This window comes from Coregonus lavaretus (genome assembly GCF_964263955.1).
Source record: "Coregonus lavaretus genome assembly, chromosome: 11".
Classification (NCBI taxonomy): domain Eukaryota; kingdom Metazoa; phylum Chordata; class Actinopteri; order Salmoniformes; family Salmonidae; genus Coregonus; species Coregonus lavaretus.
Window position 1 is genome coordinate 31,954,301 of NC_139998.1, and position 23,487 is coordinate 31,977,787.

The following is a 23,487-nucleotide window of genomic DNA, read 5'->3' on the forward strand; positions in this document are numbered from 1 at the left end:
TTTACATCCCTTCTGAAAAAATATTGCAGTCAGAGTGCCGTATAACTGCAGTATGCTGCAAATACTGCATCCAAAATAAATACAACATTTACTGCGGTCATTTTGCAGTGAACCTGCAGTTACAGTGCAGTATAACTGCAGTTCAACTGCAGTACACTACAGTTATTCTGCAATTACTGTGTCCAAAATACCACAGTCGACTGCAGTTACTGCACTTTTATTGCAGTTTCAAAACGGCAGTCTTTTTTTTGTAAGGGATAATTCAGCTAAATACACTGCTTTGCTTTTTGCCAAACTACTGAATGACAATCTCCCTCAGTCTGTACTCTGTTCTTGGACAGGTTGGTTGTATGTATGAAATGGTCAATATAGGTTACAGAAAGGAGAGAAGCCATTCTAGCGACTGTGAGAGACAGAGAGCGTGGCAACTCTGAATACCTATGTCCTTGAGCAGGGCATGAGATGAGCATCTCTATTCCTGTTATAATGAGCACAGCTATCCTTTGGGGTTGGTCAGGGGACCTTGCATAGCTAATGAGTAACAGGGAATCTCCTAATATCAATAAGACAGCCGGAAGCTGCAACATACAGACAGAGCCCAATCAAAAATCTATGTCTACCAAACAGTGTTGTTGCTGCTGAATCACCTCACCAGTGGCAGGACAGTCTCACACTCATTCCCATAGGAAGATTCAAGACAGTTTGCTTTGCCCTCGTATCAAACAGCAGTAAAATGCTTTCATTCCGTTCTGATTCCTGGGATGGTCCAGCCTGCTCCCTCAGTGTGTAGACAAGTGTATTTCAGGTAAGACATACAGGATGTTTCCTTTCAAAATGTTACAGTACAGTATGACTCAACTGCACAAATATACACTGCTCAAAAAAATAAAGGGAACACTAAAATAACACATCCTAGATCTGAATGAATGAAATAATCTTATTAAATACTTTTTTCTTTACATAGTTGAATGTGCTGACAACAAAATTACACAAAAATTATCAATGGAAATCAAATGTATCAACCCATGGAGGTCTGGATTTGGAGTCACACTCAAAATTAAAGTGGAAAACCACACTACAGGCTGATCCAACTTTGATGTAATGTCCTTAAAACAAGTCAAAATGAGGCTCAGTAGTGTGTGTGGCCTCCACGTGCCTGTATGACCTCCCTACAACGCCTGGGCATGCTCCTGATGAGGTGGCGGTTGGTCTCCTGAGGGATCTCCTCCCAGACCTGGACTAAAGCATCCGCTAACTCCTGGACAGTCTGTGGTGCAACGTGGCGTTGGTGGATGGAGCGAGACATGATGTCCCAGATGTGCTCAATTGGATTCAGGTCTGGGGAACGGGTGGGCCAGTCCATAGCATCAATGCCTTCCTCTTGCAGGAACTGCTGACACACTCCAGCCACATGAGGTCTAGCATTGTCTTGCATTAGGAGGAACCCAGGGCCAACCGCACCAGCATATGGTCTCACAAGGGGTCAGAGTATCTCATCTCGGTACCTAATGGCAGTCAGGCTACCTCTGGCGAGCACATGGAGGGCTGTGCTGCCCCCCAAATAAATGCCACCTCACACCATGACTGACCCACCGCCAAACCGGTCATGCTGGAGGATGTTGCAGGCAGCAGAACGTTCTCCACGGCGTCTCCAGACTCTGTCACGTGCTCAGTGTGAACCTGCTTTCATCTGTGAAGAGCACAGGGCGCCAGTGGCGAATTTGCCAATCTTGGTGTTCTCTGGCAAATGCCAAACGTCCTGCACGGTGTTGGGCTGTAAGCACAACCCCCACCTGTGGACGTCGGGCCCTCATACCACCCTCATGCAGTCTGTTTCTGACCGTTTGAGCAGACACATGCACATTTGTGCCATGCTGGAGGTCATTTTGCAGGGCTCTGGCAGTGCTCCTCCTGCTCCTCCTTGCACAAAGGCGGAGGTAGTGGTCCTGCTGCTGGGTTGTTGCCCTCCTATGGCCTCCTCCACGTCTCCTGATGTACTGGCCTGTCTCCTGGTAGCGCCTCCATGCTCTGGACACTACGCTGACAGACACAGCAAACCTTCTTGCCACAGCTCGCATTGATGTGCCATCCTGGATGAGCTGCACTACCTGAGCCACTTGTGTGGGTTGTAGACTCCGTCTCATGCTACCACTAGAGTGAAAGCACCGCCAGCATTCAAAAGTGACCAAAACATCAGCCAGGAAGCATAGGAACTGAGAAGTGGTCTGTGGTCACCACCTGCAGAACCACTCCTTTATTGGGGGTGTCTTGCTAATTGCCTATAATTTCCACCTGTTGTCTATTCCATTTGCACAACAGCATGGGAAATGTATTGTCAATCAGTGTTGCTTCCTAAGTGGACAGTTTGATTTCACAGAAGTGTGATTGACTTGGAGTTACATTGTGTTGTTTAAGGGTTCCCTTAATTTTTTTGAGCAGTGTAGTAATCTATTTGAAGTGCCAACCAATATGGGTATTATCTTGGGCTGTTTGTAGCTTTTTGGGGTATCCTAAGCGAGATTTGGTTGGACGTTGCACGTTGTCTATTCTACTATTCTAACTAACAGTTAGTTGAGACCCCAAAAGCGGTCGCTTATGTCGCTTATGTCTAGAAACGGCACTGATATTACCACACTATTCTAGGGGCTACCATTTGATAACCAGAGGTTATGGCATCACACCGTCTTCCACCTTCTTATTAATGAATGACACATTCAGAAACGATTGAATGTGGAGCTGCTAAGACCATCGAAAATAGAAATACATTTTCTAATAAAGCCAGGGTGCGAGCAGCAGCTTGTAAATTATGTAATGTGAAGATGATGCAGAGATGTTTAGACTTTTTGATGCCTTATGTGTTGACAGTCAATGTCAGTGTGATTTACATATCTTAATACATTGGTGAGCTCTGAAAACAGACCGATGTTTCACTAAGCCTGATGCTGACTTAATCACCAGTGAATGGGACAGACTCAAGCAAATGTGAAAACACCCCATCTCCTTAATGGTCCAGGTTCAAAAGAACTGTAGGCTACAACAACATTTATGTTACTAGCTTTATCGTTCTTGGCAATAAGCAATACCTAAGATGTTGCAGTTATTGCACTGCAATGTTGCTCTGTATTTTTGCAGCAGGACATAGCGTATACCAGGTAGAAATGGAGGGATTGAAGACAATTATCCAGTAACTCAATGAAGGAGTCTTAGTTTGCTTTTAATATATCTATTTTCCCTTGTTAGAATGTGAATAACATTGGTGGAAATGTTTTGTTTAACAACAGATAACTTCATAGGTAGGGCATTGTTGGAGAGCTAACATCAGCAGCAGTTGAATACAGAAGTTTGGCAACTGCCAATTTCCCAATTGCTTTGCCTTTCCTTGTTAGAAAAGCAAAGACTCATAATGTATTCAGTTACATTTCCCATCTGAGACTACCCTTAACAAAATGCCTTGACAGAACAATAAGGTGCAATTTCAGTGCACATTTAGCTCAGTGGAGAGAGGGAAGAGGAAACGTGTTGGGCGAGACCAGGGAGCACATTGTGTAAACTATATGTGACATCTCTAGAAAATATGTCGCTTTCTCGCCTCACATAGCTCAGCGTTAACAAGTCCCTGACCCCTACTTCCCCAGAGTCAGATGAACTTGTGGATAACATTTGTATGTCTCTGCGTGCAGTGTGAAGGACGTTGCTAACTAGCATTATCGCAATTGCTAACTAGGGTTAGCGCAATGACTAGAAGTCTATGGTAACTGCTAGCATGCTAACGTTAGTTAGCATTGGCTTGAGAAACTACCGCTAACTTCCTTCATACTTGATGCAGACATAAAAATGTTATCAATGAGTTCATAAGATATGGGGGAAGCAGATAATTTAATTGCCAAGATCCTGAAGTATCCCTTTAATCACTCCAGGCAGCAGGGGTTCACTGTACTTAACACACATGGCTTTATCTGAAGGTCAATAGAAAGTGATATTACTGAAGCAAACAATGTTACAGTAAACTAACATGTGTTTTGTGTCCAGTCCGGGCAGTTGTACAAATGCCCTCCTGCCCTTCCTCTCCTGAAGATTGTGTTGTTGTTTTTTGTGATACCCGTTCGGTGTGTACCCTAACTCAGAAAGGTCTCACACTCTGAAACACTGGTAGTTGGCACTAGCTTAACAATGATCTCTATCTCTGCCTCTCAATCTGGTCCCCTGTGAAATTGTCCTGGGCTGGGCAGGATGTTGCTTGGCCTCCCACCTTGCACTGTGTCCCCAAGCTCTAACAGGGCTCAGGAGGATTACTCTCCTGGATGCTTAGTAAACTTGAGCAGGATTAATGGATGGAACAAGGATTGCCCTCTGCAGAGAGAGCAAGGCAAGAAAATGAACTGAGGCCCCGTGTAGCTCAATTGGTAGAGCGTGGCACTTGCAACGGCATTGTTGTGGGTTCGATTCCCACGGGGGGCCAGTATGGAAAAAAAAGATTTGAAAAAAAAAGTATGTACTCTGGATAAGAGCGTCTGCTAAATGACTAAAATGTAAAATGTAATAAAGGCATAAGCTCTACGGGCTATTAGGTTCAGCAGCCTTTATTGTGTTCACACTTCCTTGTCTTTCTCCCCAACGTGTAGGTTAATGATCACTAGCCTTACTAATAAATAATGAACAAAAATATAAACGCAACAATTTTACTGAGTTACAGTTCATATAAGGAAATCAGTCAATTGAAAAAAAATAATTAGGCCCTAATCTATGGATTTCACATGACTGGGCAGGGGTGCAGCCATGGGTGGGCCTACTGTATGACCTCCCAGGCCCACCCATGGCTGCACCCCTGCCCAGTCATGTGAAATCCATAGATTAGGGCCTAATGATTTTATTTCAATTGACTGATTTGGGACCATTTGGGAGCCAGGCCCAGCCAATCAGAATTAGTTTTCCCCCACAAAAAGCCTTTATTACAGACAGAAATACTCCTCAGTTTCATCAGCTGTCCGCGTGGCTGGTCTCAGATGATTCCGCAGGTGAAGAAGCCAGATGTGGAGGTCCTGGGCTGGCATGGTTACACGTGGTCTGCGGTTGTGAGGCCGTTTGGACGTAATGCCAAATTCTCTAAAACGACGTTGGATTCGGCTTATGGTAGAGAAATGAACGTTCAATGCTCTGGCAACAGCTCTGGTGAACGTTCCTGCAGTCAGCATGCCGACTGCACGCTCCCTCAAAGCTTGAGATATCTGTGGCACTGTGTTGTGTGACAAAACTGCACATTTTAGATTGGCTTTTTATTGTCCCCAGCACAAGGTGCACCTGGGTAAGGATCATGCTGTTTAATCAGCTTCTTGATATGCCACACCTGTCAGGTGGATAGATTATCTTGGCAAAGGAGAAATGCCCACTAACAGGAATATAAACACATTTTATTTGAGAGAAATACGCTTTTTGTGCGTATGGAACATTTCTGGGGTCTTTTATTTCAGCTCATGAAACATGGGACCAACACTATACATGTTGCGTTTATATTTTTGTTCAGTATATTTTTGGCAGTTACACAACTCTATGTCACTGCATATGGTTTCATGTCATATATCATTAGCATACTGTACGTACTATCCAGGCACAGAACATGGTACTGGTTTACATGCTACTGGATTGTGATACAGTGTACCTGCGGCATGGTGAGTGCTTGTCTGTAGTAGAGGTCTTCACGGGTCCAACAGACCCGAAATTCCGAGATCCGACCCAGGACCCGAGCAAGTCCGGGTCCTAAATTAGGACTTTTGTCTCAGATCTGGGTCTGGTCTGAGTAATTGCCACGGGTCTTGGGTATGTGCAATTAAAATTGATTTACTTACTGGACCCGATTGAACCCGTCCTCTGTTAATTTAATTTGTGTGAGGTGATGAGAACGTATAGTTTATGTCCAGCTGAAACTGGTTCTGGCTGCTCACCTCACGTGCTCCTGCTGCTGAGGAGAGAGAGAGACAGCGAGTGAAGGAGCCTTGTCCTAGGCTACTGTTGATTGCGAAGATGGAGGCCTTTTTCATTGAAGAAAGGGAAAGATAGAGGAGAAAGAGTATAGTGAAAAGAAGCCGACAATGGAATGTCCTCTGGGACAAGTTTTACAATTGTAGTGGACAAAGATGGACTGCGTGTGTGTAACTCGCTATTCAGGTTTGATGAAATGTTCTAACTTTAATTTAGTTATTTTTGTATTTATTATCATTTGTTTTATAATTACTATTATTGTGTATCATTATTTTTATTATTATAGGGCTGTTTAAGAATTTAAACAATTTCTTTAAATATGCTAAATGTGTTTTATTTCATTGTGTTGAGACATTTTCGTTGGCTAAATTAAGTTTGAACTGTCTTTTACATGTTTTACTACGTATTTAGCTTAAGATAGGTTACAAGTAGGCCTGTTCTAAAATAAATAGCATTAGCCTATTGTTGTCATTTGTTGGGTAGGCCTACGGTAAGCACTTGCCTTTGTTGGTCATTGCTTCAATATAAGCCTGTTCAAAACGTTTGTGATTGATTAAACCAGTTCTTTAAATATGCAACAAGTGTTTTGTTTAATTCTGTTGAGCCATTTTTATTGGCCAAATTAAGTTCCATCTGTAAAAATCAAATCAAATGTTATTTGTCACATACACGTGTTTAGCAGATGTTATAGCGGGTGTAGCAAAATGCTTGTGCTTCTAGCTCCGACAGTGCAGTAATATCTAACAAGTAATATTACATTTACGTCATTTAGCAGACGCTCTTATCCAGAGCGACTTACAGTTAAGTTAGTATTATTATTATTATTCAATACTGGCCCCCCGTGGGAATCAAACCCACAACCCTGGCGTTGCAAACACCATGCTCTACCAACTGAGCTACATCCCTGCCGGCCATTCCCTCCCCTACCCTGGACGACGCTGGGCCAATTGTGCGCCGCCCCATGGGTCTCCCGGTCGCGGCCGGCTACGACAGAGCCTGGATTCGAACCAGGATCTCTAGTGGCACAGCTAGCACTGCGATGCAGTGCCTTAGACCACTGCGCCAATCGGGAGACAATATCTAACAATTTATCTATCAATTTCACAACATATACCCAATACAATACACAAAACTAGTAGGGAATGGAATTTAAGAATATATACATATTATGGACAAGCAATGACAGAGCGGCATGGACTAAGATACAGTAGAATAGTATAGAATATAATACAGTATATACATATGAGATGAGTAGTGCAAGATATGTAAACATTATTAAAGTGACTAGTGTTCCATTTCTTAAAGTGGCAATTCGACCATGAAGGCCTGATTCACACAGTCTCCTCTAAACAGTTGATGTAATGTTGTGTTTGCCGCAATATAATTACCAGTAGGCATATTATAGGGCTACTCACACTCAAACCATGAAAAGGAAATACCAAAGGGCTAGATCCAAAACGTAATTTAATGCCACAATATAATAACCTGTTTGTATTTTCCCTATACACAATGACTTGACTTACTTTTGATATTACCCTAATAAAATTAAGAACCTTTTGTGAAGGTTTGGTGTGGTATGGCTATTATTAGGCTTAGCTACTGCAGGCCTATGAAGGCTGTGCACACCAGCGCTCCAACTGACTCTGACAGTTGAACTTGAGGTGAGGAAGAATGTTTTAGGCCTACCACAGTTACTCTTTTAATCTTGCAATATAAGCATTATGTATAAAAAAAATATTGTGATCGAAAATGTACAAATTAGCCTCGTTCTGTACACCTACACTACCGGTCAAAAGTTTTAGAACACCTACTCATTCAAGGGTTTTTCTTTATTTTTACTATTTTCTACATTGTAGAATAATAGTGAAGACATCAAAACTATGAAATAACACATACTGAGTTATGTAGTAAGCAAAAAAGTGTTAAACACATCAAAATATATTTTATATTTGAGATTCTCAAATAGCCATTCTTTGCCTTGATGACAGCTTTACACACTCTTGGCATTCTCTCAACCAACTTCACCTGGAATGGTTTTCCAACAGTCTTGAATGAGTTCCAACATATGCTGAGCATTTGTTGGCTGCTTTTCCTTCACGCTGCAGTCCAACTCATCCCAAACCATCTCAATTTGGTTGAGGTCTTGGGATTGTGGAGGCCAGGTCATCTGATGCAGCACTCCATCACTCTCCTTCTTGGTAAAATAGCCTGTACACAGCCTGGAGGTGTGTTGGGTCATTGTCCTGTTGAAAAACAAATGATAGTCCAACTAAGCCCAAACCAGATGGGATGGCATATCGCTGCAGAATGCTGTGGTAGCCATGCTGGTTAAGTGTGCCTTGAATTCTAAATAAATCACAGACAGTCTCACCAGCAAAGCACCCCCACACCATAACACCTCCTCCTCCATGCTTTACGGTGGGAAATACACATGCGGAGATCATCCGTTCACCCACACCGCGTCTCACAAAGACATGGCGGTTGGAACCAGAAATCTCCAATTTGGACTCCAGACCAAAGGACAAATTTCCACTGGTCTAATGTCCATTGCTCATGTTTCTTGGCCCAAGCAAGTATCTTCTTATTATTGGTGTCCTTTAAATCAAATCAAATCAAATTTTATTGGCCACATGCGCCGAATACAACAGGTGCAGACATTACAGTGAAATGCTTACTTACAGCCCTTAACCAACAGTGCATTTATTTAAAATAAAAAAGTAGAATAAAACAACAAAAAAGTGTTGAGAAAAAAGAGCAGAAGTAAAATAAAATAACAGTAGGGAGGCTATATATACAGGGGGTACCGGTGCAGAGTCAATGTGCGGGGGCACCGGCTAGTTGAGGTAGTTGAAGTAATATGTACATGTGGATAGAGTTAAAGTGACTATGCATAAATTATTAACAGAGTAGCAGCAGCGTAAAAAGATGGGGTGGGGGGGCAGTGCAAAAGTCCGGGTAGCCATGATTAGCTGTTCAGGAGTCTTATGGCTTGGGGGGTAGAAGCTGTTGAGAAGTCTTTTGGACCTAGACTTGGCACTCCGGTACCGCTTGCCGTGCGGTAGCAGAGAGAACAGTCTATGACTAGGGTGGCTGGAGTCTTTGACAATTTTGAGGGCCTTCCTCTGACATCGCCTGGTATAGAGGTCCTGGATGGCAGGAAGCTTTGCCCCAGTGATGTACTACCCTCTGTAGTGGCTTGCGGTCGGAGGCCAAGCAGTTGCCATACCAGGCGGTGATGCAACCAGTCAGGATGCTCTCGATGGTGCAGCTGTATAATTTTTTGAGGATCTGAGGACCCATGCCAAATCTTTTCAGTCTCCTGAGGGGGAATAGGCTTTGTCGTGCCCTCTTCACGACTGTCTTGGTGTGTTTGGACCATGATAGTTCGTTGGTGATGTGGACACCAAGGAACTTGAAGCTCTCAACCTGTTCCACTACAGCCCCGTCGATGAGAATGGGGGCATGCTCAGTCCTCTTTTTTTTCCTGTAGTCCACAATCATCTCCTTTGTCTTGGTCACGTTGAGGGAGAGGTTGTTTTCCTGGCACCACACGGCCAGGTCTCTGACCTCCTCCCTATAGGCTGTCTCATCATTGTCGGTGATCAGGCCTACCACTGTTGTGTCGTCGGCAAACTTAATGATGGTGTTGGAGTCGTGCCTGGCCATGCAGTCATGGGTGAACAGGGAGTACAGGAGGGGACTGAGCACGCACCCCTGAGGGGCCCCCGTGTTGAGGATCAGTGTGGCAGATGTGTTGTTACCTACCCTTACCACCTGGGGGTGGCCCGTCAGGAAGTCCAGGATCCAGTTGCAGAGGGAGGTGTTTAGTCCCAGGATCCTTAGCTTAGTGATGATCTTTGAGGGCACTATGGTGTTGAATGCTGAGCTGTAGTCAATGAATAGCATTCTCACGTAGGTGTTCCTCTTGTCCAGGTGGGAAAGGGCAGTGTGGAGTGCAATAGAGATTGCATCATCTGTGGATCTGTTGGGGCGGTATGCAAATTGGAGTGGGTCTAGGGTTTCTGGGATAATGGTGTTGATGTGAGCCATGACCAGCCTATCAAATCACTTCATCGCTACAGACGTCAGTGCTACGGGTCGGTAGTCATTTAGGCAGGTTATCTTAGAGTCCTTGGGCACGGTGACTATGGTGGTCTGCTTGAAACATGTTGGTATTACAGACTCAGTCAGGGACATGTTGAAAATGTCAGTGAAGACACTTGCCAGTTGGTCAGCACATGCTCGGAGTACACGTCCTGGTAATCCGTCTGGCCCTGCGGCCTTGTGAATGTTGACCTGCTTAAAAGTCTTACTCACATCGGCTACGGAGAGCGTGATCACATTGTCATCCGGAACAGTTGGTGCTCTCATGCATGCTTCAGTGTTGCTTGCCTCGAAGCGAGCATAGAAGTGGTTTAGCTCGTCTGGAAGTCTTGTGTCACTGGGCAGCTCGCGGCTGTGCTTCCCTTTGTAGTCTGTAATAGTTTTCAAGCCCTGCCACATCCGACGAGCGTCAGAGCCGGTGTAGTACGATTCAATCTTAGTCCTGCATTGCCTGTTTGATGGTTCGACGGAGGGCATAGCGGGATTTTTTATAAGCATCCGGGTTAGAGTCCAGCTCCTTGAAAGCGGCAGCTCTACCCTTTAGCTTTAGTAGTCGTTTCTTTACAGCAATTTGACCATGAAGGCCTGATTCACACAGTCTCCTCTAAACAGTTGATGTTGAGATGTGTCTGTGACTTGAACTCTGTGAATAATTTATTTGGGCTGCAATTTCTGAGGCTGGTAACTCTAATGAACTTATCCTCTGCAGCAGAGGTAACTCTGGGTCTTCCATTCATGTGGCGGTCCTCATGAGAGCCAGTTTCATCATAGCAATTGATGGTTTTTGCGACTGCACTTGAAGAAACTTTCAAAGTTCTTGACATTTTCCGTATTGACTGACCTTCTTATCTTAAAGTAATGATGGACTGTCGTTTCTCTTTGCTTATTTGAGCTGTTCTTGCAATAATATGGACTTGGTCTTTTACCAAATAGGGCTACCTTCTGTATACCCCCCCCCCCCCCCCCCCCCCCACCTTGTCACAACACAACTGATTGGCTCAAATGCATTAAGAAGGAAAATAATTCCACAAATTAACTTTTAACAAGGCACACCTGTTAATTGAAATGTATTCCTGGTGACTACCTCATGAAGCTGGTTGAGAGAATGCCAAGAGTGTGCAAAGCTGTCATCAAGGCAAAGGTGGCTATTTGAAGAATCTCAAATATAAAATATATTTTGATTTGTTTAACACTTTTTTGGTTACTACATGATTCCATGTGTTATTTCATAGTTTTGATGTCTTCACTATTGTTCTACTATGTAGAAAATAGTACAAATAAAGAAAACCCCTTGAATGAGTAGGTGTTCTAAAACTTTTGACCGGTAGTGTATACAGCTGAAGTCGGAAGTTTACATACACCTTAGCCAAATACATTTAAACTCAGTTTTTCACAATTCCTGACATTTAATCATAGTACAAATTCCCTGTCTTAGGTCAGTTAGGATCACCACTTTATTTTAAGAATGTGAAATGTCAGAATAATAGTAGAGAGAATGATTTATTTCAGCGTTTATTTCTTTCATCACATTCCCAGTGGGTCAGAAGTTGACATACACTCAATTAGTATTTGGTAGCATTGCCTTTACATTTTTTTAACTTGGGTCAAACATTTCGGGTAGCCTTCCACAAGCTTCCCACAATAAGTTGGGTGAATTTTGGCAAATTCCTCCTGACAGAGTGGGTGTAACTGAGTCAGGTTTGTAGGTCTCCATGCTCGCACACACTTTTTCAGTTCTGCCCACAAATGTTCTATAGAATTGAGGTCAGGGATTTGTGATGGCCACTCCAATACCTTGACTTGTTGTCCTTAAGCCATTTTGCCACAACTTTGGAAGTATCCTTGGGGTCATTGTCCATTTGGAAGACCCATTTGCGACCAAACTTTAACTTCCTGACTGATGTCTTGAGATGTTGCTTCAATATATCCACATAATGTTCCTTCCCTCATGATGCCATTTATTTTGTGAAGTACACCAGGCCACTGCAGCAAAGCACCCCCACAGCATGATGCTGTCACCCCCGTGCTTCACGGTTGGGATGGTGTTCTTTGGCTTGCAAGCCCCCCTTTTTCATCCAAACATAACGATGGTCATTATGGCCAAACAGTTCTATTTCTGTTTCATCAGACCAGAGGACATTGCTCCAAAAAGTAAGATCTTTGTCCCCATGTGCAGTTGCAACCCGTAGTCTGGCTTTTTTCATGGTGGTTTTGGAGCAGTGGCTTCTTCCTTGCTGAGCGACCTTTCAGGTTATGTCGATATAGGACTCATTTTACTGTGGATATAGATACTTTTGTACCTGTTTCCTCCAGCATCTTCACAAGGTCCTTTGCTGTTGTTCTGAGATTGATTTGCACTTTTCGCACCAAAGTACGTTCATCTCTAGGAGACAGAATGCATCTCCTTCCTGAGTGGTATGATGGCTGCGTGATCCTATGGTGTTTATACTTGTGTACTATTGTTTGTACAGATGAACGTGGTACCTTCAGGCGTTTGGTAATTGCTCCCAAGGATGAACCAGACTTGTGGAGGTCTACAATTTTTTTTCTGAGGTCTTGGCTGATTTCTTTTGATTTTCCCATCATGTCAAGCAAAGAGGCACTGAGATTGAAGGTAGGCCTTGAAATACATCCACAGGTACACCTCCAATTGACTCAAATGATGTCAATTAGCCTGTCAGAAGGTTCTAAAGCCATGACAGGCTGGAATTTTCCAAGCTGTTTAAAGGCACAGTCAACTTAGTGTATGTAAATTTCTGACCCACTGGAATTGTGATACAGTGAATTATAAGTGAAATAATCTGTCTGTTAACAACTGTTAGAAAAATTACTTTTGTCATGCACAAAGTAGATGTCCTAACCGACTTGCCAAAACTATAGTTTGTTAACAAGAAATTTGTGGAGTGGTTAAAAAATGAGTTTTAATGATTCCAACCTAAGTGTATGTAAACCTCCGACTTCAACTGTATCTGTATAGCAGTAGTAGTTTATCTTGACAAGTATAAAGAAATGTCGGTGTCGGGAACATGGAGTTGTCATATCTCTATCTTTCTCTCAGTCTCTTTAGGGCTAGGCCTAAGCTTATTTTCCTTTATATTTATTTGTTAAATATTAATATCATACAGTGGATGCCTAGGCCTATAGGCCTAAATGCATGCAATGCCCTGATGCATTTAGCGCTCAAATCTCTGAAAGCTGAACCGTGAGGTGGACAATTATTGTTTTAGGAAAGTAAAAACCATTAAAACAATAGGCTATAAAGTTTTGAATATGCTACACATCGAAACATAATTCATTTGTTTTATTTTTTTATTTGTTACAGGCAGTTTTTAAGGACACGTATCTGTGGATCATTTTGCCAATATCGCTCGTTTATTGATCGCGCTGGCAGCGCCCAGTCTGAGGTTTATTTTTCTCTCTCTTTCTGACCGGGTCTCTCGGATCTGAACCAGCACGGGTCTGTTTGGGTCTGTTTTCCATGGGCCTTTTCGGAACGGGATTGACTGCCCTCGGGTCTATTCGGAACGTGTGTCCATTAAAAAAATTATCATTTATGCATATCGAGTCGGGTGGGAAAGCCACGGGTCCATTTCGGAACGGGTCCCCGTGAAGAACTCTAGTGTGTAGACTTATGTGTTTTATGGTTGCATAGCTTTGAAACGTTGGTTCTGGAGCAGAGGCGGCCGGTGGCACCTTAATTGGTGAGGACAGGCTCATAGTAATGGCTGGAATGTAATAAATGGAATGGTATCAAACACATCAAACACAGGAGATTTTGAGCAGTTCTGGACCGGTTCCCGACTGATATTTCTGTGTACAGTGCCCTCTGTGAATGGCCCAACATCAATTGCTTTACACTGCCTAAAAGCGCTGGTTGTCCCGATTCATATGCACTATTGCGAGCGCAGCTGTGAGGTTCATAGACACAGGGAATCGTCTATTTGAACAGGGAGCGTTACGTCACATTTTCTGTCCTATCCAGACAAAATAACGATTTCCTGTGCCTGTGAATGTCGTAGCTGCAATAGCGCATATGAAACGGGAGAGTCTAGCTGATGCAACAATATCAGTTTAATCTCTCTGTGATGTTCTCCAATGGATTTATAGCTCTCAGCGGGAAAAAATACAAAATAACTTTATAGAATTGAAACAAGACCACTTTCTCTTTCGTCATACGGACGAAATCAGTTTGAGATAAAGCTGAAATTCTAACGAGTCTGCACACATTTGAACAGTGTCTTTGTGTAGCTCAGTGGACGTTTGGAAGAAAAGTTTGTCGTCAATTATATGAAATGTAGTTGCATACAATGCTGTAGTGCTGAGTGATTAACCGACATTTCGGTTATTTTTCGTTTTTTAAACAACTAATTGACCGATGTCGGTTCAATTATTTGAATTACATTTCGTTCTGTTATTTTCTGTGAGCACCATGTGTAGTTTCTGTAGAAATAAATCAGATGAAGCCTGAACTGTGCAATGTAGTAGGGAGTTGTAGTTTCCAACAGGCCAATATTCTACATAGTTTAGTGCAGAAAATGTGGTAATTAACTGCAATGACCATAATCTATTGCGCGCCTGTTTAAACTTGTCTGGTCTGTGCAGAGTAGACACGAGAAGAGAGAATGCGTGATCGACAGGAATAGGAGGAATAGCCTGATAATACATGATGTAAGTGATTGATAGTTGGTATTCAGCAGTCATAAAAGTATGCCTTATTTACTTTGAAGAACTACTAAAATACTGTAGTGATTGAGACGAGATGATGACCTGGAATGAAATAATAAAGTCATCAAAAATAAACAAATATTTTATTAAAGTAATGTGAATAGATTATGGTTAATAAGTGATAAGCAGTAATGGGCAGTCACTGTCATCATGGGACTTGTATTAATTGTTTGATTCAGTGTTGTTACACCATTCAACCCACATATTGCGTAGTGAATTAATGTTGAAAAAATAATCGAAATCGAAAACCGTGATTATTTTTTAATAATCGAACTGGAACCAAACCGACCTCAGAAAGCACTAATCGCTCAGCACTACGGTGCTGTGCTGTAGGTCAGTGGGATGGACCAGTGGGTTAATTAATATCACTAAAGGATGTGACTTATAGACAGCAGGCAGTGCAGCCTGGTTCTGTTGCTCGCTAAGCAAATTAGTGGAAGACAGAAACACTAGAGCCCAGCGTTTTTATTGAAATATGTCAGACATGCTCTACAGCAGGGGTCAGCAACAGGCCTGCGAGTGATTTTATCATGGACGATTACAAACGCGATTATTTGGCTCTGATTATGGCCTTAATTAAGATTTATTTCATGAAATGAAAATGCCTATCACTTCCCTAGGATAGTATAATATAGCAGTTTTGTCTTAACAGCTTTCATAAAACTTGAAATCAATGGAAGTATTTTTTTAGTTTAAGGCGTGTCTGATTTTCATTCTCAATTGCTTGTACTGTAACCTCCCCATGCAGAGTAAAATGCTTGCTATCACATTCATCTAGCAATGCTCAGAATTAGTGGAAAGACTTGAGGTTTGGAAACATTTGAGCTGCTTCACCCACAAGATGGGTGGGGAATAACCAGAGGCCATGCTAAATGTAAAGGCGTCTGCATGCTTCCCAGCCGAAACAGTTCGGAAGAGTTCGTGCATATATTAAGACAACATTTTGTGATGTATTTGTTCTTTTTGGACTTCAGTGAGGGGTTTTTCGGCTGTTCGGGCACACCAAAAAAATTCTGGAGGCAAGCCGAAGTTCGGACCGAAGTCTACGCCCCTTAGTTTGTGATTGGTCAACAGTAGGGATTCTTCAATAAAGTCTTTGTTGTCGTTCAACAAGAGAAGACTCATTTTCATGCACATTTTTTCATTGAGAAATACTGCACCAAACATCTTTGTTAGATGTGAAATTGCGCAACTAAAATCTCCTCTGCAAAAACGTCAAAATTAATGACAGATTTCTTGACTTATTTTAGATTAATTCTGACTATTTTGAGGAAGTGTCTTCGGCGTCTCAAAATTGACAAATTTTTCAAGCGAAGGTCTTTTAAGGGAGTATGTGAGCACACTCGTTTGGTTCGGCTAGCTGAGTTCGGTTAGGCGCCAGCCGAACTGAAGCATGCTGACACCTTTACAAGCTTGTCAGTGGCCTAGTGGGGAATCTCCTAAATAAACCATGCAAAATCACACCTCTCCATACAGCCACACCACATTCATCATCCCACAGAGTTCAACCGGCAGACCTTATAACTGACTGAGCAAAAGCGAGAGAGAGAGAAAGAAAGCGAGAGATAGAGAAATGTAATAGGTAGAAATGAGGCCTATCCACTTGATGTCAGCAACAGGGGAAAGGATCACTTGCTTTTCACGTACTGTCATGAGATGACAAATAGAGTGTGAGAGAGAGAGAGAGAGAGAGACTATATCACTAAGTCAATCGTACAACATATATCACATATAGGCCTCCTAGATTACTCTATGATCAATCACTTTGGCTGTAGTCTAGAAGCTGACTCCAGTACAGTATGTTGTCTATTTCTCCAACCAGCTGTAACAACAACTGCTGATCTGAAGCCATCTCTGACTGGGATTGGATAGCCGACAAGTAAATTCCAGTGAAACAGTAACTTATGCCCCAAATCATCAATGTAAGGTTCACCATGGTGTTCTACAGTAAGTAGCAGTCTTAAAAAATACTACATGGAACAAAACTTTGTCCAAAAGAGTACCTGAGTTGTACATTAAAAAAAATAAAAACAGGATAGTTAGCACAGTGAGCAGATATACCAATAAAGTTGTTTATGCAGTCTGACAGCCTTTTTTAGGAGAAACTGTAGCATCTTGTGTATACATGCTAACTGGCCTGTTGTGCATCAAATTAATGCTGTGCAGGCACTGTTTCAAGCGTTTCCTTAGAAACAGCGAGTGTTGTCTCCTCATAGCAACAACACCATCATTGCTCTCACTACAGGAAACCTCAAAGAGGAAACTCAGTTAGTGAAATCACCTTCTAGGGGATGACAGTTATAAATTTTTGACCTCTCTTAGACCTGAGTATCTGGCCATCTAATGTCTTCCATATAAGACTCCCTTGGTGGGGAGAGAACAGTGCTGAAACCCCAGAGACAAAAGGAGGGGGAAATGACTTGGAGCACTGTAGAAGTCCTGCAGCTCTGTGTTTTGTTGTGACTCACAGGACTTTGTGTTAGGTGTTAGCCAGACTAGAGCTGGGTAGCTTCTGTCCCAGTTTCCTATCACTAAGAAGATATTGTGTTCACTGCTATTTCCCTCATCTGGAATGCTTAAACCAGCAGGTTGACAATTACATGTTCTCAATACAGGGTATTGAAACTGTCAGATGCACAGAACGTGTGGTCCTTGAAAGGTTGAAATATGTTAGGTTCATGACATGTACTGTGCAACATTTGTAGGTTAGTTGAGTGTGATTAGGAGACTGTACTGTGTTTCTGTAAACACTCCGAGGCAGAGAGAGAGTTTGGTGGAAACTTTTAGCCTGTGGGTGGTTGTGGACTCACTCTAAACGTCATCCCCTGGAAGGTGATTTCACTAACTGAGTTTCCTCTGAGGTTTTCTGTGGTGAGAGCAATGGGGGTGTTGTTGCTATAAGGAGACAACACTCACTGTTTCTAAGGAAACGCTTGAAACAGCACCTGCACAGCATTAATTTGATGCACAACAGGCCAGTTAGCATGTATACACAAGATGCATGTAGTAATTTTTAAGACTTAATGTAGAACACCATGGTGAACCTAACAGTGATGATTTGGTGCATAAATTATTGTTTTACTGGAATTGACTTTTAGACTATCCAATCCCAGTAAGAGTTGTTTTACAGCTGGTTGGAGAAATAGACAACATACTGTACGGGAGTCAGCATCTAGACTACAACCAAAGTGATTGATCATAGAGTCATCTAGGAGGCCTATATGTGATACATGTTGTACGATTGACTTAGTGATATAGTCACTCTGGAACAGGAAAAATATACTGCTGTACAATAGTGCTTTAGGGATACGTACACATACAGTAGCTCCCACTAGGCACAGACGTCAGTTCAACGTCTAGTTTTCATTTACATTTGGTTGAGTTGTCAACTAAGGTGAATTCAACGTGAAATCAACAAAGCATTTCGCCATGTCATTGGATTTAGGTTAAAAGTTGGGTGAAAAAAAGACGAATTGCCCTTATGTTGATGACTTTTTGCAAATCCAATCAGTTTTCCACATTGACTCAACGTCATCACAGATTTTGTTGGTTGAAATGACATGGAAACAACGTTGATTCAACCAGTTTTTCCCAGAACCAGTTTTTGCCCAGTGGGCTGTATCTATATTTGCCTTCAACCAACAGACCACGTTGGCCTTACCGCCAACCTCCCGGACAACCGGGGTTTGCCCTAGGTCTCAGGAAGAAGCAATATATTTTTGTCCCAGCTTGACAACCATAAAGCGAACACTCCAGACTTCCCTCTCTTTATCCAGAGAAAGTGACCTGATTTGTCCTGTGTTAGGACAGGAACAATGTGCAGTACTTTATTGCTGTCCCTTGCCTAGGAGAAACATAGTAATTTATTGAGAGGATAACCTTACAAGCAGTAAAGTTAAACATATAGCCTGTGGAATATAATGACCACTGAGAATGATATATAATGTGTTTGAATGTGCATATTCATTTCCTACATAGGTGGGCAGTATGGTGGTGTGGTCAGGAAGCAGGGTCTCATTGTCAGCGTTCACAGTGATGTACATTATATACAGCTTTGATCTGAGCCAGTGTAATTAAGTGAATGATGAAACTGACCCATTCATTGGCTGCTCGAGGTGTGTGGTTCCTATCCACCACCTCACTTTAATGGAGCACAACTGCAAAGGGAGCTGGGATAGCAAGGAGTGCTACTGCTTTTGAGCATCTCTGAATCATCCTAATTAGTCAACCAGCTAGGGCCTAATGCCACACCCTCCGCTTAAGTGTTTTCAGAACTTGCTAGAGAGCATTGTTTCGTGATAATCAAGAACATTTGTTCTTTGTTTGCCCATTTTCTAATTTAATTCCAGTGAACCCATTGCTGGATTAAAACATCTCTATTTTAGGACTTAAACCCATAATGCATATTAAACATTTTTGGCTGAAAATACTTTTTACCATCTGTAACCTAGTATTAGTAAACATTTTATTTTATTATTTGTAAAAATACAAGTTTATAATGTGACTACCATGCATTAGTGAGAAAGGTGAAACACAATCTGCAAACATACTATATCTTGTACAGACCTGATGAAACTGAGAGAACCACACTTCTATCTTCTGACATTTACAGTATCTATTGTTTTTTGGCTGTGAATCGACTTGTGTTAGTTGAAGTGCTGCCTGTTTACCCACCTCCCATTGTCTGTCTGGCTGTCAGGCATTTCAAACAGCGCCTGCCAAAGCTCAGTATTATGCAAAGCATGATTTTATTTCAGTAATGACATGACCATGGGCTTTGAGCCTCCCCAGCATAAGACCTGACTGGCCTGTGCCTGAGCCTAAGCCAGAGCAGGACTGAGGGGGATCAGCAGGAGGGTCTGGCAAGTGTCAGTTGGTCCAGGAGCAGCTTTCTGCTCTAACCCAAGTTATCCATAATATCCAATGCCTTGTATAGCACTGGCTCACTAACACATTTAAATGTGTTTTTATTTTCCACTTTGAATGAATCAATTTACACTAAATGAGACGTGTTGAAAGGTGAAAGAGGATATTTGGAGGCCAAATAGAGCCTCTCAGGTCCTCATGAGCTCTGGCCCTTTGTCTTCACCTGTCTGTCTGACTCCCTGTGCCAGGCTCTCACCCTCTGACAGGCAGCACTTTAATGAGGATTTGTGGTCACACAGTGCTGCTCCAGCTGTCCACACTGTTAGACTTGGGCGTTCTTTAGTATGTTTCTTTTGGTATGTCAACTGAATCTTTTTCATGATGTATGTAGCTAGCGCAAGTATATATTTGTATGGCATTATCAGTGGGTTGATGATTGTCAAGATCTGGCTAGTTAGGATCATAGGTGATACACATATTCAAGTGCAGTTCAATTCAGCTTCCTTGACTCTGATACATTTGTTGTCCATAATTATTTACATAGCATGCTTAAATCCAACATTTAGCCGTACAATGAGATAGTCCCTTGAATCCACTCTGAGCTTGCCTCATGCTGCCCTCTGGAAAAGGCTGTGGATTAGTGAACAAGGTGTGCCACCTTGTGGTTAAATTAAGAATTGTTACATTTCACCCAGGAACTGGTGATAACTTGTTCACACTTGTGTTGTCTACGGAACTGATTTCTCCATGTCATTCCAGGGATCGTCTTTTCTACTCTGGTGTTTGGACCTGCCTGTGGTTTCCTCCTGGGGTCCCTCTGCACCAAGTTCTATGTGGACTTTGTCTTCATCGACACTAGTAAGTCACTGGGAAATACAACCTACCTCACATCACCCCAATACTGTGGAAAAAACACAAACACCACACAGACTATACAAAAACTGCATTCATTAAGAAGTTAATTGAACTAGCGACACATAATTAGAGCTAAGTAGTGTGTTATTCAAGGTTACCCCAAATTACTTTAATCTGTACATTGATTATGGGGAAATCACTGACATTGATGTGATGTGTGTTTTGATGTTAATAATGCTTGTATGTGTTTGTTCTGTCACTCTCCACAGGTAAGCTGGACATTACCTCTGATGACCCTCGGTGGATCGGAGCCTGGTGGGGGGGCTTCCTCCTGTGTGGTGCCTTACTCTTTTTCTCATCCCTCTTCATGTTTGGCTTCCCCCAAACCCTGTCAGACCGAGAGAAGGACAGGGACGGTGGAGGGGAGAGTGAGCAGGCCATGCTCCCCTCCACCTCTCTGCCCCTGGACTATACTGAGATGCCCAAGTCCAGCAACGGGGTGGGACGCAACAACCATGAGCCTATCAATGGCCCCACCTGCTTTCAGCAGCTCAGAGGTTAGAGGGGATACTTTTTTCTGTCCCTTTATAGTACATTTAGTATTTGTGCAGTTCAATTAAGACTTGTTATGCTATTGTATATACCGTAGCACATCACTTGTTCTCCATCTGTATCCCACCATGATTTGTTTGGCTATTACGTGCCCACACATAGTTCTATACAGTACTCATGTCAGTGGTGGAGCATTCAGTATGAGGCCAAATAAACATATTGTAGTCCCCACAAACTATGTATGAATTTAACACCAGTGCAAGAGAGGAGATACCAAATGGGAGCCTGGGAATGTTTAACCTTACTTTGGTGATAGAACAAATCCAATGTTTACCTGGGAGAACAGTGATATCAGGGGCACTGCAGTAGGGGGAAAGAAAGTATTTTATGAAAATATGTGCGGTAAAGAGATCAATGGAATTCGACCAAAACAATAGAAACGCCACTTACGCATCTCCCCGTGGGGGAAAGGTTCAGCATCTCCTCATTGCTGCCCATCAAAATTACCCTACATTTAGGCTATTGTTTATGTGTGTATTTCACTCAATGTTGGGGTAAAAATCTGTTTGTATGGATGTCACCAATCAACTGCATGACACGTAAAAACAGCTTCAACTACCACCACCGATTCTATATGGCTAGCCATGCTACCAGTTTAAAGGAAGGGGAGTTAGCATTTAGCAGACCTTTTTATAATCCTGAAAAGGACAACTTGTAAATATTATGCAGCAAAAAAAGCCATATGTATTAAAATCAGATTTTAGTAACCACATTGTGGGCCTGTTAGAACACATCAATTATGATGGATTTGACTAATATGCATTTTTTGAATGCCTGCCAATTCTGCGTTCCATTGACCTCTTTACCGCATGTATGGTTTTTCTCAAAACCGCAATGAAGATTTAAAAAAACATAGTTCCAGATGCTGTTTTGTAAAGTATAGACCAGGGCTCTCTAACCCTGTTCCTGGAGAGCTACTGTCCTGTAGGTTTTCACTCCAACCGTAATCTAGCCAACCTGATTCTAATAATTAGCTGGTTGATGAACTGAATCAGGTTAGTTACAACTGGGGATGGAGCGAAAACCTACAGGAGGGTAACTCTCCAGGAACAGGGTTGGAGAGCCCTGGTATAGATTATTCTCTGATAAGCCATCTGGGGTAGTGTATGATCTATGCTGTCTGTTATGAGAAAAGCAAGGGAATTAAATCCTCTGGCAGAATATTGTTTTCTAAAGCATATCAGAAATAGCAAGAGATAGTTAGACTTGATAGCAGTTGTCTGTGTCCATGTGGCACTTTGATATTAAGGATCTCTTCATCTTTTCTTCTCAGTGATCCCTAAGGTTACCAAGCACCTTCTGTCAAACCCGGTGTTCACTTGCATCACGCTGGCAGCCTGTATGGAGATCGGTGTGGTGGCTGGCTTCGCTGCCTTCCTGGGGAAGTACTTGGAGCAGCAGTTTAACCTTACCACCTCCTCAGCCAATCAACTACTAGGTGAGGGCCAGTTGCAAGCACATGCACGACACACACACACAAACATACGCAACACATACACACAGCCCCCTGGTGCCACACAGTACACATTGAGCAGTACAGTGAGAGGCATCAGTACAGTACATGAGAAGGAGATTAGGTTAACCTGGCGGTATTAACTCTCTCCAGGTATGACGGCCATCCCCTGTGCTTGTCTGGGGATATTCCTGGGGGGGCTTCTGGTCAAGAAGCTGAACCTCTCAGCGCTGGGGGCCATTCGCATGGCCATGCTGGTCAACCTGATCTCCACTGCCTGCTACGTCTCCTTCCTCTTCCTTGGCTGTGACACAGGGCCTGTCGCTGGGGTGACCGTCGCCTATGGCAACGAGTAAGAACAGCCTGTACCTACACCACTGGTTTAGCATATGTAATAGCAGTGCTTCTGTTGGGGGAAGGGTGTTTGATGAAAGTGGGAACAAAGTCAGCCACATTTAGCATAATAGCTTATTCTGTCTAGTTCCACATAAATGTGCTTTTCACCAATTAAAACCTGCTCATTTAGATATATAGTAGCTACAGAAACGTGTGCTGTTTATTCCTTCCTGATATGTACACAGAATAGTCTAAACAGCTCTCTCTCTCCCCCTCTCCAGGACACTGCGGGTGGGCGAGAAACCAGAGGTCCCCTGCATGAGTAACTGTAACTGCTACACCTCCTCAGTCAGCCCAGTGTGCGGCTCTAACGGAGTCACCTACCTGTCCTCCTGCTTCGCAGGCTGCACTACAACAGTAAGTACAGGCATCTACCCCACTCCGGCTTAGGTCATAACCCTGGAAGCCTTCCATCCTCATCTCCCTTTGTGTTTTTTGGAGCTTAGTCAGGGTCTCAACTTACTGTGGTTGTACATCAGTAGTTTCTCTTGTTATGTCAG

At 42.8% G+C, this 23,487-nt stretch overlaps 1 protein-coding gene across 1 annotated transcript in view; it reads left to right on the plus strand.

Annotated features, from left to right (window-relative positions):
- Positions 1-23,487, plus strand: part of LOC311136909 (solute carrier organic anion transporter family member 3A1-like) — a 69,188-nt gene that overhangs the window by 33,186 nt on the left and 12,515 nt on the right. Inside the window, exons 3-7 of the mRNA XM_084171224.1 lie at positions 20,431-20,529; positions 20,796-21,083; positions 22,412-22,576; positions 22,745-22,943; positions 23,209-23,344. Coding sequence (XP_084027350.1) covers positions 20,431-20,529; positions 20,796-21,083; positions 22,412-22,576; positions 22,745-22,943; positions 23,209-23,344 — 887 coding nt within the window. The remainder of the gene's footprint in view (positions 1-20,430; positions 20,530-20,795; positions 21,084-22,411; positions 22,577-22,744; positions 22,944-23,208; positions 23,345-23,487) is intronic.